The sequence below is a fragment of the Mus musculus genome, chromosome 11, assembly GCF_000001635.26.
Source record: "Mus musculus strain C57BL/6J chromosome 11, GRCm38.p6 C57BL/6J".
In the NCBI taxonomy this organism is placed as follows: Eukaryota; Metazoa; Chordata; class Mammalia; order Rodentia; family Muridae; genus Mus; species Mus musculus.
The window spans coordinates 79,537,322-79,553,262 of NC_000077.6; the positions used below are offsets into that span (position 1 = coordinate 79,537,322).

At 41.1% G+C, this 15,941-nt stretch overlaps 1 protein-coding gene across 9 annotated transcripts in view; it reads left to right on the forward strand.

Annotated features, from left to right (window-relative positions):
- Nf1 (neurofibromin 1) overlaps positions 1-15,941 on the forward strand; it is a 242,020-nt gene that overhangs the window by 197,732 nt on the left and 28,347 nt on the right. For all 9 annotated transcript variants that reach the window (XM_006532442.4, XM_006532436.4, XM_006532438.4 and 6 more), the window contains 9 exons: positions 3,009-3,211; positions 8,033-8,226; positions 8,951-9,091; positions 9,650-9,929; positions 10,347-10,561; positions 11,153-11,214; positions 11,353-11,467; positions 12,087-12,188; positions 13,673-13,813. In XM_006532442.4, the coding sequence (XP_006532505.1) occupies positions 3,009-3,211; positions 8,033-8,226; positions 8,951-9,091; positions 9,650-9,929; positions 10,347-10,561; positions 11,153-11,214; positions 11,353-11,467; positions 12,087-12,188; positions 13,673-13,813 (1,453 nt within the window). The remainder of the gene's footprint in view (positions 1-3,008; positions 3,212-8,032; positions 8,227-8,950; positions 9,092-9,649; positions 9,930-10,346; positions 10,562-11,152; positions 11,215-11,352; positions 11,468-12,086; positions 12,189-13,672; positions 13,814-15,941) is intronic.

A 15,941-nucleotide genomic window follows, 5' to 3' on the forward strand; every position in this document is an offset into this window, starting at 1 on the left:
TTCTGGTGCTCTTCCTTTGCCTCAGCAACAGAGCAACATGAACAAAAAGAATATTACTGTCTGGAGAGCATCACAGTCAAATACCACGTTCTGTCGCGGCTGTGGCCAAGTGCAAGGCAATGTATACCTGGAAACTGACAGAGAACACTGCTGGGCATCGTGCATGAGGCGCCTAGGCATTGTCTGCTGCACAGCTCAGGCAGAAGCACAGCCCAGCCTGTAGACTCAGCAGATGTGGTTTGGTGGGGAGCTGCTATGTTGTAACACAGCTTGCTTTCAGGCACAGTGGGGAACTCTCCTTTTTGGTAAAATATTGGTAACAATGCCTTCCTAATGTACCTATCAGGTGAAGGTTTGACAGTAGCATTTGCAGTCAGGTCTATAACACAGGCCAATGGTTTGTGCTTAGCGAATGGTGTTTTCCCACTTCCTATTCCCACCTCCTTTCTCTTCCTTTTCTTTCCATGTGTGGATGATTCTTTATCTTCGGTATCTTAAGAAGGTCGAGAATTTCACTTATGGAGGTAGAACTTTCCTAGTCTGAATTCCAAGACGCTCCAGAATCTGAAATCTCTTATGTACTTTGTCCAGACTTTCTGACATGTCACTTTATTAAGACGAGCTCTCTCTGTGTAGCTCAGGCTGGCCAAGAACTTGCTGGAATTAAGGTCACTTTCACCACCCCCACCCCAATTTCAGAGCTTTTAATCATAGATGCTCATTCTGCAAAATCTATGTAAATATTTCAAACCCTGAACATATCTGAATATGGTCATTTTAGATAAGAGATGCTTAATTCTCAGATTCAGGAACTCTCCCTTAGGATATAACATAACCCAGGGTTTATGCTGGGCCTTATAAGCTTTCAAATTTGCCTTTATTTAGAAGGAAAAAAAATGTGTCCAGCAAGATGTCTCAGTGGATAAAAGAGCTCATCACAAGCCTGAAGGAGAGAACTAAATCCCAAAAGTTGTTCTTTGACTTCCTTGTATGTGTCCACATGCATGCGTGCGCGCGTGCAAACACACACACACACACACACACACAGTACATAAATGAATAAATGTAATTAAAATTTGTAAGTCAGATGTGTAACATATGTATCTGATACCTGTACTCAGAAGACACACACGAGTGGATCTGTGAGGTCTGCATAGCAAACTGTGGGATAGCCAGGGCTACATAATAAGACTATCTCAGGAAAAAGGAAAGCAGGACAATAGTCAACAGATTTATTTTTATTTTTATGTTACTTCCATAGGCCTCATGGACTCTCACAGATGGCTTGGTAAATTGTATGTGTACTTGGCTCTCCTTACCTTAGAAGGCTCTTTGACACGTACCCAAGTTATGGAAGCCCAGTTTTTTATGACTCTTAGGTAATATAAAATAGCATCAGCATAGTATGACTTATCAGTCAGAGAAAGATAAGCATAAATTCACAGACAGTAATATGTATTCTCATGTTTAGGGAAATTGAGCTATAAGGCCTGTCTTTACTTTTCGATTCCAAATAGATCTTTATTGTTTATCAGTTGGGTATTTTGTCTTTCTAACCTGGAATTACAGTCCTCCTGGCGCTGCTTCCACTGAATGCTAGGGGTACAGGCCTGTGCCACAATGCCTTGCCACTTGCCATCTCTGTTAAATAATGCTAATGGCCACCTTGGCTTAAGTGAAACCATCCCACTTTCCAAGTTAGTAAAGGATAGCATCCCAGAGAAAATAAAACACCTTTGGGCAAACGTCCCATCTCCATAGCTTTTCCTCCTGTGTCAACATGTCAGAAACTCAGACGTAGTGAAAGCCTGAAGTTCACTGAGAAGCCCAGCTGTTTGTTTTGCTGCATTTTAAAACTGAGCCTGATGGGGGTGGGTGGGTATGGGGGACTTTTGGTATAGCATTGGGAATGTAAATGAGCTAAATACCTAATAAAAAATGGAAAAAAAAAACTGAGCCTGAGATTTGGTGGGGTGGGGTGGGGTGGGGGTGGAATGACACGTGTTATTTTGAAGTGCTAGGGATTGAACCCACAGGCTCATACATGTAAGGAAACCATTCTACCTCTGAGCTGCTACAGCGCAAACCTCAAGACTTTGTTAATTTTTGTAGTTTGCTTAAATACATATGTATGTATTTATAATATACTTTCTGTTCTAATAGACCATAGGTAATACATTATTGGTTCCAGTGGTTATAGATCATAGATTAAGGTCATAGAATAGAAAATGTAGTTGCAGCTTTTTAACTAGAGTTAATTTTTGTTTTAACCTCTGGTTTACAATGTAAATTGGACAACATAAACATTCCGAGGTTATCCTTACTTTAACACTTTAAACATTATTTGATTAGGTGCCTCTTGTGGCCCTGGCTGTCCTGGAACTCACTCTGTAGACCAGGCTGCCCTCAAACTCAGAAATCCTCCTGCCTCTGCCACCGGAGTGCTGGGATTAAAAGCGTGCACCACCACTGCCTGGCCTAGATGCCTCCTCTTAAAACATAAAGTTCTCTTGCTATGTAGCCCTGACTGTCTGGAACTTGATGTAGAAAAGGCTGGCCTCATATTCATAGCCTACATCTGCCTCCCTAGTGCCAAGATGAAAGGTGTGCACTGCCAGAGTCCTCCTCACTCTCCTTCTCTGTTTAATTGGATCTGTGAGCATAGTGTTGACTTCACTCATAATACATGGCATGCCTTTATTCAGTCATTTACTTCTATTGATCACCCAAGACCCTAAATCTTTACTGGTTTATGCTCCCATGAAGATTTCTAGGAAGGCCAGCACCTCTTAAGAGTGTCCTGGGCTCTTCTCGTCCGGCGCTGACTTCAGGACTGGTTTTTCTCACTCTCCTGTTTGGGGCTTGCCGCACATTCTGCCTCTAGTCAGTTGTAACACTGAGAAAGAATCGACCGTGCTTTGTGATAAAACCTAGAGTTGTATGTTGTGGGGAAAATGTAACTACAAACAAAGAAAATGTAAAACAATCTCCTTCATGTCTTCTCTTAGGTCTGCTGCCTATAATCTCCTGTGTGCCTTAACCTGCACCTTTAATTTAAAGATTGAAGGTCAGTTGCTAGAGACATCGGGGTTATGCATCCCTGCCAACAACACACTCTTCATTGTCTCTATCAGTAAGACGCTCGCAGCCAATGAGCCACACCTCACCTTAGAGTTTTTGGAAGAGTGTATTTCTGGATTTAGCAAATCTAGTAAGTAATGACTTTCCTTAATATTAAAAATGACTTTTAAGACAATTCAAAGAAAACTCTTTTGTTTGGGAATTTACTAGGAGTCTCTCACTTGCTTTTTTTTTTTTTTTTTTTTGTCTGTGGTACCCTGTAACTAAAGGACCTCTGAAAGAAAATCCTGGTGGGATGTACAAAGAGACCTATCAGAACTCTGTGGGACCCTCTTCCCTGTAGGCTGTTGGACAGATTTCCTTCTTTATTTCAGCGCCATGAACTTTACCACTTCTTTTTTTAGATAAGATATTAAGGAAATAGTTGCTTTTCCTTTTATAGTTGAGTTGGAACTATGATTTTTATTGGACATCTGTTGGTAGATGATGCCAGATCCAGAGTCAGCACTGAGTTTGTTTTAATAAATTTCATTAATTTAATATTTATTCTTTTTAACATCTGTCCTCCTTCATACCCTGTACTAACATAGCTGCTGATCTTTGCCTGGCTTAGTTGCTGACATTTTCTTCTCCATATAATACATACAGCTTTTCCCCCTGCATTCTGCATTCAAAATCATATCTTAATATCTCAGTATTAGGTGATTAAGTGCTTTAACAGTTCATCAAGACTGTGTCTGATTGGAGCTGGAGAGATGGCTCAGTGGTTGAAAGCACAGGTTACTCTTGCATAGGACCCTGGTTTGATTCCTATCACCCACATGGCAGCTCACAGCCACCTGTGAAGCCAGTTTCAGGGGATCTGATGCCTTCTTTTGGATTTTTCAGGCACTGCATGCACATGCTGCACAGACATGCATACAAGCAAAACACCCTTACATGTAAAATAAGATAAATTAGTTAAAAGATAAAAAGACTGCATAGGTACGTTTTGTTCTATTTTTTTCCGTCAAGTGGAAGATGTAGGAGTGTAACTCTGAAGAGAGATTGTACATTTGAGAAACAAGAAAAGTACAACGTTATTAGTAACTATAAATGCGTGAAGATACCTGAGTGAGTGGACAGGCATACTGTGTCTTGCACAAACAGCTCTTCTGGGACTATTTCATATTTAATACAGTCCCATCAAAGAGTTTGAAATTCCCATGGAATTTGAAATTTTCAAAATATTTTAAATTTTACTGAAAATAAACAGCTAAGAAAATGTTATAAAGAAAGAGAGTGCAGATGTGATAGTACAGATGTCTCCTCACTTACATGTTGTAATGGCATAGTAATCAAAACATGAATGTTCAAAACTCAGCCAGCAGATCTATTTAAGAGAAACAGACAGCTCAAGTGTCACAAACTGATTAGTGAGATGAAATCACTTAAGAAATAAGTTTGAAAAGTGTAGGTTACCTACACAAAACATACCAGTGTAAGTTCTGACTGCATTTAGAAGCATTGGTAGAGGTGGGGCTTAGATGCTTTTATGTGAGTAGTGTGTGTGAGAGCAGCACACCCAGGAGGAAGGTGCAGGGAGGAAGGAAGAGATCGCTTCACGAGACTCTGGAAGATCTCCACAGAAAAAAGAACACACCGGTGTGTGACTAAGCTGGGCTGGGAGGTGGCTTCACTGAACATGGAAAGATTAACGTCCTTAGTTCAGGGCTCCTCTCTGTAGCTTAGTAAATGAGTCACGGTAGCATAATACTAAAAAAAAAATATTTTTAAGTTTGTTAATAAAAATTACATATTGAAAGAATTGTGAAAAACGTCTTTTAAAGATTAAATCCTGAGGGTCTGTAGCATTGTAAACAAGAACAATGTTTCTAGAAAGACATTTAGAAGTAGATTCGACCCTTAAGAATATTTCCATCTGGGGCTGGAGAGATGGCCCGGTGGATAAGAGACTGGTTGTTCTTCCACAGGTGCCAGGTTCTATTTCCAGCACCAACACGGCAGCTCACAGCTGTATAACTCCAGTTCAGTGGATGCAGTATCCTCACACAGACATAAATGCAGGCAAAACACCAGTACATATAAGATAAAAGTAAACAAGATAAAAATAAAGTTAAAGAATATTTTACATTTTTTGACATTATAGTTCTACTTTTTAATATTTTCCTGAAAAAAATCAATGCTAAGGAACCAGCAAGATGGCACAATAGGAAAAGTGTCATGCCACAAAGCCTGATAACCTAACTTCAATCCCTGGGGCTTATGTAAGGGTGGAGGGAAGAAGCCAGTCCCACAGAGTTCTCCTCTGACCTCACCAGGACACACATACCCTTGCACACACATTTTTTTTAAAAGAATTAATGCAGAGATGTTTATAGCATATTGTTTTTCTGTTGCTACTTTAAAACTAAGATATATCTTGTCATAGTAACGTTCCCAGCTGTTAAGTGAGTAGATGTTAATTAATGAGCTTTGACAGGGAATAATCATGAAAAGATCTTCTAGATCATAGCCTATAGTATTCCTAGTGTCCGTCAGCTTCTCTCAGTACCACCTCCTCAAACTCAGAGATCCGCCTGCCTCTGCCTCCAAGTGCTGGGATTAAAGGTGTGTGCCACCACCTTCTAGCTTGGCTTTCTTACTTTAAATTTAGTTTTTTTCAAAGTGTCTTTACCTCTTATCAAAATGTTTGTCTAGGCCTAATTCAAGATAAAAATCTTTATCTTCAACCTTCTCTCTGGTCCTTTGTTGTGGGAAATATTAAAAAAGAGAGAGAGACCATTCCGCGCTATACCCAGCTACTCTCTGGCCCCAGAGGTCTCAGTCTTGCTGCTTCCACTAGCCCCAGCTCCAGTTCACCTGCCTCAGAGCCGCTTGTACCTTTCCAGCCATCTACGCCCTGCAACTAGCCATCACAAATCCCCTTAACCCAGTAAATCAAACCCCCCCCCTTTTTTTTTAATTGGATATCTTTTCTTATTTACATTTCAAATGTTATCCCCTTTCCCAGTTTCCCCTCTGGAAACTCCCTATCCTACCCGCCCTCCCCCTGCTTCTATGAGGGTGCTTACCCACTGCCCACCCACTTCTGCCTCCCCACCCTGGCATTCCCCTACACTGGGGCATGTAGCCTTCCCAGGACCAAAGGCCTTTCCTCCCATTAATGTCTGACAAGGCCATCCTCTGCTACATATGCGGCTGGAGCCATGGGTTCCTCCATGTGTAATCCTTGGTTGGTGGCTTAGTCCCTGGGAGCTCTGGGAGATCTGGTTGGTTGATATTGTTATTCTTCCTATGGGTTGCAAACCCCTTCAGCTCCTTCAGTCCTTTCTCTAACTCCTCCATTGGAGACCCTGTGCTCAGTCCAATGGTTGGCTGAGAGCACCCACCTCTGTATTTGCCAGGCTCTAAAAGAGGCTCTCAGGAGACAGCTCTATCAGGCTCCTGTCAGCATGCACTTCTTGGCATCTGCAATAATGTCTGGTATCTGTATATGGGATGGAGCCCCAGGTGGGGCAGTCTCTGGATGGCCTTTCCTTCAGTCTCTGTTCCACACTCTGTCTCCATATTTCCTCCTGTGAGTATTGTGTTCCCCCTTCTAAGAAGCACTGAAGCATCCACACTTTGGTCTTCCTTCTTCTTGGGCTTCATATGGTCTGTGAAATGTATCTTGGGTATTCCGATATTATTTAGTCTAATATCCACTTATCAATGAGAGCATACCATGTGTGTGTTCTTTTGTGATTAAGTTACCTCACTCAGGATGATATTTTCAAGTTCCATCCATTTGCCTTAGAATTTCATGAAGCCATTGTTTTTAATAACTGAGTAGTATTCCATTATGTAAATGTATCGCATTTTCTGTATCCATTCCTCTGTTGAGGGGCATCTGGGTTGTTTCCAGCAGGCTTTTATAAATAAGGCTGCTATAAACACGGTGGAGCATGTGTCCTTGTTACATGTTGGAGCATCCTTTGGGTATATGCCCAGGAATGGTATAGCTGGGTTCTCAGGTAGTACTATATCCAATTTTTTCAAGAACCTTCAGACTGATTGTTGTACCTGATGGTTGTACCAGATTACAATCCCACCAACAATGGAGGAGTGTGTTCCTCTTTCTCCACATCCTCACCAGCATCTGCTGTCACCTGAGTTTTCAAAACTCTTAAAACTTATAATTATCAGTCAGTTTTATATATCAATGAATTCTCAATTCCCAAGATGCCCATACAATAATTTTAGAGCCAGTTGATAATGACACAAGCTGCCCACCTAGATTAGACAGGTTATCCCAATCATTCTATCCTTCTATGATATTCATAGCTATCTGTGGCTATTTAAAGCCACATGGAATCTGAATCCTCTTTCTCTTCTGTTCTCTCTCCCGTTGCTAAAAATCTCCACCCGCCTTCCTTTTCCACTGCCCAATCACAGGCTTCTTGCTGGGTTAATATTTAAATTAACTGGAGGAAAATTCTGCTGCATCCTTCATGACTGAATCATTCCTGAGGCTAGAGAGGTGGAGCAGCTGTCCTGGCTGTTCCTTCAGAATACCTGGGTCCGATTGCCAGTACCCATGTAATGGCTCGCAGTGTTTATAACCCATGTAATGGCTCACTGTTTATAACCCATGTAATGGCTCACTGTGTATAACCCATGTAATGGCTCACTGTGTATAACCCATGTAATGGCTCACTGTGTATAACCCATGTAATGGCTCACTGTGTATAACCCGTGTAATGGCTCAGTGTTTATAACCCATGTAATGGCTCACTGTTTATAACCCTGGTCCCAGGGGATCAGACACTCTTTTCTGGCCTTATTGGACACCAGGCAAGTATGTGGCACACAAACATACATGTACACAACATACTCATCATACACATAAAAATTAAAATGTTTGTCATTTTCTTCTACTATCTGTGCTAATGGAGTATTTTCTTCACAGGTATTGAATTGAAGCACCTTTGTTTGGAATATATGACCCCATGGCTGTCAAATCTAGTCCGTTTTTGTAAGCATAATGATGATGCCAAACGACAAAGGGTTACTGCCATCCTTGATAAGCTAATAACAATGACTATAAACGAGAAGCAGATGTATCCTTCTATTCAAGCAAAAATCTGGGGGAGCCTTGGGCAGGTATTGAATTTACACTGACACTTATCCAGTGCCTCTTTTGTGCTAGTAATTCTTGGTTTCCATGTTACACAGAGCACCCTGTTCTGTCCCTCAGAAGCATGTAGACACATACCCAGCCCTGTAAATAGCTAATGCATCTCAGAGCTCTCTTCCTTGCATAATTTTATAGAGTTTAGCTATAGGCACCTGTCGTCATTCCTAGTAAATAGCATCTAAATATGTACTTAGTCTCTATCACCACTGATGTCTGTCACTTCTTCTCAGTGATGCTATTTACAACATCTGCTTGCATGTATAGTTGTAGCATAGATACAACTTTCCTTAACCTGACAAGGGAGGTGCACGTTATTCCTTCAAAATAATCACTTAAGGAAGCAGTGCCCTTAACTTAGACAATGTTGTAAACCCTATAAATGATTTTAATTGGCTTTGGAGCCATTTTTCTGACTGACTGGTATTATTAAAGTAATTAGATTGGTCATGTGTTACTGTCTTGGAGCACAGACATAGTGTCTAAGCAGCTGAAGATAGTCGTGCAAAGATGCTTAACCTCTGAAGGAGTCAAGTGGCACCCTCTTCCTTCCCTGCATGGTTTACAGGTCTCTTAAGTCTAGAACTTTGAAAGTCTCTAGTAAAACAAGATGTCCATTACTTGGGCTCTTTTGAGTATTTCTTCATTAAAGGCAGCATGCTTGACAGCAACATGACTTGCTTGTCTCACCAGATCACAGACCTGCTGGATGTTGTGCTTGACAGTTTCATCAAGACCAGTGCGACAGGAGGCTTAGGGTCTATCAAAGCTGAGGTGATGGCAGACACAGCTGTGGCTTTAGCTTCTGGAAATGTGAAATTGGTGTCGAGTAAGGTAACCACTTTTTCTGTACCTCTTGGACTATGCCATAGTATATCTATTTATCATCTTGAGAGTTTTTGTCTTATAACCAGCTAAGTTTAAACAGATTTGAGTGAGAGTGTGTGTGAGAGTGTGTGTGTGTGTGTATACGTGTGCATGAATGTCTGTGTACACGCATGTTGTGGCACACATGGAGGAGTCAGGATAGTTTGTGGGAGTCAGTTATCTCCTTCCACCAGATGGCCCCCAAGGTATGGAGCTGGATGCTGTGCACCCTAACCTGCCGAGCCGTCTCATCCATCCTGAATTTATTTTTTAGATTTGCTTAGGTTTCTTTTATGTGTATGTGTGCCACATGTGTACAGTGTCCGCAGAAATCAGCAGAGGTTGTCAGAATCCCTGGAACTGAAGCTGCAGAAGGTTGTGATCTGCCATGTGGGTGCTGGGAACCAGTGTTCCCTCTAAGAGCAGCAGATGCTCTTAACCTCTGAGTCATCTCTCCAGCACCCTCAATTTTACGTGTGATGGAACTTTTAGTCTTATGTTTGTAAAACTTGTTCTTCTTTACAGGTTATTGGAAGGATGTGTAAAATAATTGACAAGACTTGCTTATCCCCAACTCCAACTTTAGAACAACATCTTATGTGGGACGACATTGCCATTTTAGCCCGCTACATGCTGATGCTGTCCTTCAACAACTCCCTCGATGTGGCGGCTCATCTGCCCTATCTCTTCCATGTTGTCACTTTCTTAGTAGCCACAGGTCCCTTGTCCCTCCGAGCTTCCACACATGGGCTGCTCATCAATATCATTCACTCTCTGTGTACTTGTTCTCAGCTTCACTTTAGTGGTAAGTCCCTAGGAGGTGATCTCGCTTCACCAGTTCTTTCTCAGCTTTACCTTACCAGACTGCTATAGGTTTCTCACTGTAATAGTATTGACTCACCAGGCCTACAAGCAGGAATTTGAAATTTTATCAAACAAGAAAATAATAAAAATAACTTGCACACCATAGAAAGCTACAATAAGGGCTTTCTTTGTCATGCAGATACTTGTAATTATCATATAACCTAAAAGTTTATTATTAGTTGATAGTGTTGGCATTACTAGTGCAGGTTTATTATATAGCCACTAATGTAATGCATCAGGAATTTGATTTAGGGAGCATGGTTGTGTGATTTTTGCATGATATTTACATTTTATTTAGTTGAAGATGAAACATACTACTTTAGAGTTAAAATATTGGAATTTTCTTTTTCTTTTACAGAAGAGACCAAGCAAGTTTTGAGGCTCAGTCTAACAGAGTTCTCGTTACCCAAATTTTACTTACTGTTTGGCATTAGCAAAGTCAAGTCGGCTGCTGTCATTGCCTTCCGTTCCAGTTACCGGGACCGCTCCTTCTCCCCTGGCTCCTATGAGAGGGAGACTTTTGCTTTGACGTCCCTGGAAACAGTCACAGAAGCTTTGTTGGAGATCATGGAGGTATAGAAAGAAAAATGACAAGAAACCAAATTAAAATCGTATTTAAAATGTGTAATATGAAAGGTATAATGTCACAGGAGGGAGAGACAGGTAGATTGTGTGAACTTGAAGCCAGCTGAATCTATGTAGGGAATTCTAGGCCAGCCAAGCCTACATAATAACACCTCATCTGAAAAAAAAAATTCTGTAATATACAGAAGAAATACTGGTTTATTCTGTTACAGTACACACTGTCCTTTAGAATGTGTTCTTTCTTTACATTTATCTTACTTTATGTATCTGAATGTTTTGCTGGCATGTATGTGTGTACACCACATGTGTGCCTGTTGTCCAAGGTTGAGAGAAGAATCCAGAAGAGGACATCAAATTCCCCAGAACCAAAGTTACGGATGGATATGAACCAGTCTGTGGATTCTAGAAACAGAAGTCATATCTTTCCTCTGCCACAACAAGTACTCTTAACTGCCTAGCCATGTCTCTAGCCCCTAGAATGTGTTTTTTATAGCAGATAACACTTAAAGACATGAGAATATTAAATATTCCTAGAAACATTTATGTACACATATATATTTAGAGTATTCTCTTTTTCAGGCATGTATGAGAGATATTCCAACATGCAAGTGGCTGGATCAGTGGACAGAACTAGCTCAAAGGTGTGTCCTTGGTTGAATAGTAACTAGAACTGTGTGTGTATTGTTGAAAGTAGCTATTGCAGCAGCAGCAGCAATCTCGTATTATAATGTGCATACACACAAAGGTTTTCATAAGTTCCTTGGCTCTTTTCATTGCAGATTTGCGTTTCAGTATAACCCATCGCTGCAGCCAAGAGCTCTTGTGGTGTTTGGCTGTATTAGCAAACGAGTGTCTCATGGGCAGATAAAGCAGATTATCCGAATTCTTAGCAAGGTACCTATTCCTCTTTTCCCAAAGATTTGTTCCAACTTACAGTGTATACTTCAAGGTTTTAAAAACACACTAAAACGTAATAAATGTTATTGGCACTGCAATTATATATTTGTTAAGCATTTAAACTTTTTTTCTTACTGCAATTCTTTGAAGTGATGAAATCTTACCTAACTACCTTTAAGTTCAACATTGTGGCACACGCCTTTAATCCCAGCACTCTAGATACAGAGGTAGGCAGATTTATTTGAGAGTGTGAGGCCAACCTGGTCTACGTAAGCGAGTTCCAGGACGTAATTGAAAGAACTTGTCTCAAAAAGAAAAAGAGAAAAAAAAGTATCTTCTAAAAGGAGTATTTACCTCTTTTTCTAGTCAGGTATACTTAATCAGTCTTGAAAGCTGTATAGCTTTAATATAAAGCTATGTCATTTGTAATTACTATAATAACGCCCTTCTTATTAGAATGTAATATAGAAATATTTTAAAAATAAGTATAGAGTATTCACCATTTGTAGAAATTGTCAAATACCTAAATGTTTCTCAGCTAAATCTGAGATTTATTATAGGAAGTGATGTTTTATTTCAATGAAAAGTAAAACAAAGATTTCTGTTTCTCTAAAAGGCACTTGAAAGTTGTTTAAAAGGACCTGACACTTACAACAGTCAAGTTCTGATAGAATCTACGGTGATAGCACTAACAAAATTACAGCCGCTTCTTAATAAGGTAATCATTGATATTGATTCTGCGTGTGCTTTTCTTATACAGAGTTTAGGAAATAGGGTGGATTGAAAAGAGTATAAAGAAGAAATTATAGTCAGCATGGAGCCTCTTGTCACAGAGTTAGAAAATAAGGGGTAGTGGCCTAGCCTGGTGGCCCACACCTTTAATCCATCACTCACGAAGAAGCAGCCTGGTCAACATAGCAAATCTCAGGACAGCCAGGGCTACATAGAAAATACTTGTCTCAAAAGGAAGGGAGGTGGGTTGGAGAAAGAAGGATGGGGAGAGAGGTGGGGTAGAGAGGAAAGGAAAAGGAAGGGTTGATTGGAAAGAGACAAAGTAGAGCCTGTGTCACAAGTCTTAGTAGTTTGAAGAAGAGGAAGAAGAAGTATAGAGTATCTTTTCTCCCGTGCTTGTTTGTGATATTTTTTTCTCTTTGGTACTAGAAGAAAGTTGAGCTGGGTGGTGGTGGTGTAAGCCTTTAATCACAGCACTTAGAAGGCAGAGGCAGGTGATCTTTGTGATTTTGAGGTCAGCCTGATCTACAGAGCAAGTTCAAGGACAGCCATAGCTACCTAGAGATAATGCTGTCTTGGGGGGTGGGGTGGGGAGAGTTGAGTATCATGTATGGATCTGGTAGTGCTTAGAGATACACAGAGTTCACCAGTGGCCTGGGTCTGGGTTGGGTATGGATGCTGAGATGTGGACAAGTAAAGTAGCCTACCACTCAGTGCGTTGTTAGTGATCACTGCTGGAGGGATGGAAGCCAGGAGCAGTGCCTGCTCATCAGAGGCGTCTGCATGCTGGCTTAGGGTGTAATCAAGGAATAGTACTTACTCAGTATGTATTAGACCCTGGGTACCGTCTCCACCAAGGGAGGGGGAAGAGTAGGAGGGAGGCATGGAGTACATATGAATAAGAGTTTATACTAGTAAGAGTGATACGAAGTTGTAGTGTCTAACTAGAGCTAGAAGTAAGTAGGACAGTGGGGTGCTAGATAGACCAACCTTGTAGAGAGTTGACAGAGAAAAGTGTAAAGATTGAGTAGAATTAACTAGCATTCAACAGTCTTCAGGAAGGAGTTTGAAATGATCGTTTCCTAGGTGACAGTATGGTAAAAAGCAGGACACAGGTGACCCAGAGAAGGGAGGAAGTGCCTGTAGAAGGACGGTTAGCCTGGACACTGTCTGCAGTGTAACCAGGAGGTGGCAGGTGTCAGTCTACTATAGAGAATCTGCCAACTCTGGGTGGTGGATTTGACATCCAGCATTGGGAGAATCCAGGGGAAGCTCAGGCTCTCAGGCTAACTTACGGTACTTGTAATCAGATACACAGAGCCAGCCAATGCGCATCGGTCTGTTCATAGTTCTCAGAGAAGAGGAAGCACATTCACTTAGTGGGTAGCCTGCTCTGGTTTATGCTGCAGCATCATGGAAGACAGTGTGTCTTGGTTCACCTCACTCACTGGAGCGGATCTTTTTTTCTAGGACTCGCCCCTGCACAAAGCCCTCTTTTGGGTTGCTGTGGCTGTGCTGCAGCTGGACGAAGTCAACTTGTATTCAGCCGGCACTGCACTTCTGGAACAAAACCTGCACACCTTGGACAGTCTCCGGATATTCAATGACAAGGTGCGTAAGCTGTCCTCTGAGGTCACATTGCTCACAGTGAGTCTTCTCTTCCTTTTCTCCTATGGCTCTCTAGATGTCAGAAGAGGTCCATAATCTAGATATTACAGTAACGTGTTTTATTGTGAATATAGTTCCTTAGTAGCTCACTAAAAACTGTTTAATCCATAGTTCCTATATAAAAATAGCCAAGGACAGTGTGCCCTACAACTAGTGATTAGAATAGACATAAGGAGGGCCGGAAAGATGGCTCAGCAGCACTGACTTCAGCACCCGAATGGCAGCTCACAACCATCTCTAACTCCAGTCTGAGGAATCTAGTGCCCTCTCTGGCCTCCTTGGACACTACACATACATGATGCACAAGCATACATGGAAAGAAACACCCATGCACATAAAATAAGCAAATACATTTTTTTTTAATTTTAAAATAATACTGAAGAGGAATAATAGCTACCACACCAGGTCCTGTGCATTCATTACTGGTTATCTTTAGTAGCATTCTTCATCCTTGTTTATTTTTATTTAGTGTGTGTGTGTGTGTGTGTGTGTGTGTGTGTGTGTGTGTGTGTGTGAGAGAGAGAGAGAGAGAGAGAGAGAGACTATTTTTTTCAGTTAATCAATAAGAAAACTTATTTTTATTGACTGTGTACTTGAAGGAAAATCTGTACAATTAGTAACAGATAAGCAAGTTGGAGACTCGCCAGACAATTTTTGCCAAGTCTCACTTTAAAGTATACCATTAGCAGCCCCCTTCACATTGATCAACATAGGTAGGGGTTGGATTTTGGTTTAGAGTATAGAGGATAAAATAAAGCAGCCCAGAATTGGGCTAGTGATCTGGCTTAGCAAGCAGAGGCACTTACCACCCAGCCTGACGACCTCCGTTCAGTTCCCAGGCCTCACATGTGTGCTGAGTAAATGCAAACCGTTACTTCACAGCCAATGCAAAAGTATGTTCCTTTTGTTTTGGAGAAAAACAAATAGCTTAAGAGAAAAAAGAATGTTCTTTTGAAGAAAATGTGTGTGCGCATGTGCACACATTCAAAATTATCTTGAAATGAACTGATCTATGTGGAAATAGAACATGGCCTGAGTGTGAAGATACCCCGGTCTAAAGTACTTGTATGTTTGTATGTTTGTTTGTTTGTTTGTGGTATAGAATGTTTCCCTTCATGTATATCATATGTGTATCACATGTGTGCCTGGTCTGGTGCTCCTGAGGTTAGAAGAAGGGAACTTCTGAGTTACAGGTGATTGTGAAGTGCCATATAGGAGTTCTGGGAAGCGTTCTCAGGTCCTCTGTAAGAACAGCAAGTACTCTTGACTACTGTGCCATCTCTCCAGCCCCTAAGTGCTTGCTCACTGTACATAATGTGATATAGACTCAAAACAGCTGGAAATCTAGGAAATGTGAAACTATGTAGCTGTCCAGCAGCCACGTGGTAAACTGGATTTACCTGAAAGAGGGGCTGGAAATAAGGTAAGGGGGTAAGAAAAGGATAAAGCCAAGACAAAGGTTCAGATCAAGGCTCAAAGTTTAATAATAAGCATTGCATATATAAAGGAAACAAAACCACAAAATCCACCCCCTTCTTCAGCTGGAGTATGTTGTAGAGCAAGATCAATACAAGCAGCTGAGACTTCAAAGTTTCCATGGGAACCTGCAACTGCAGCTAAAACAGATGTCTCTGTCCAGGTTGATAAGACCTGTCATGGCGAATGTTCAAGGTCTGTTTAGTCTGCTCAAGGCTGGGAAAAATGCTCAGCCTTTTCAAGGCTGGGAAAGGCCTACTCAAAGCTGAGAAGGCTACAAAACTAAATTATAGATAGAAGATACCTTGAAGTTTATCAGTCAGACCTCTGTTCACAAAATGGAAAAGAGTAAAGAAGTTACTGGAATATGTCTGGCTCTGAGCTTCTTCCCTTCTCTACTAACTTCATTGCTCTGCTCTGGAATTGATTGAGATCATGGTGGTTGCAAGTGATGGCTAGCTATTGGCTATTTGTATGTTAAGGATATTTACAAATAAATATCTGAAGAGATAATTTCTTTCTTACCTTTACATCAGAGTTAATAAAGCTTATTAAAATCAGCAGACTATTCTCTGGGATGTAGAGTTAGAGTAAT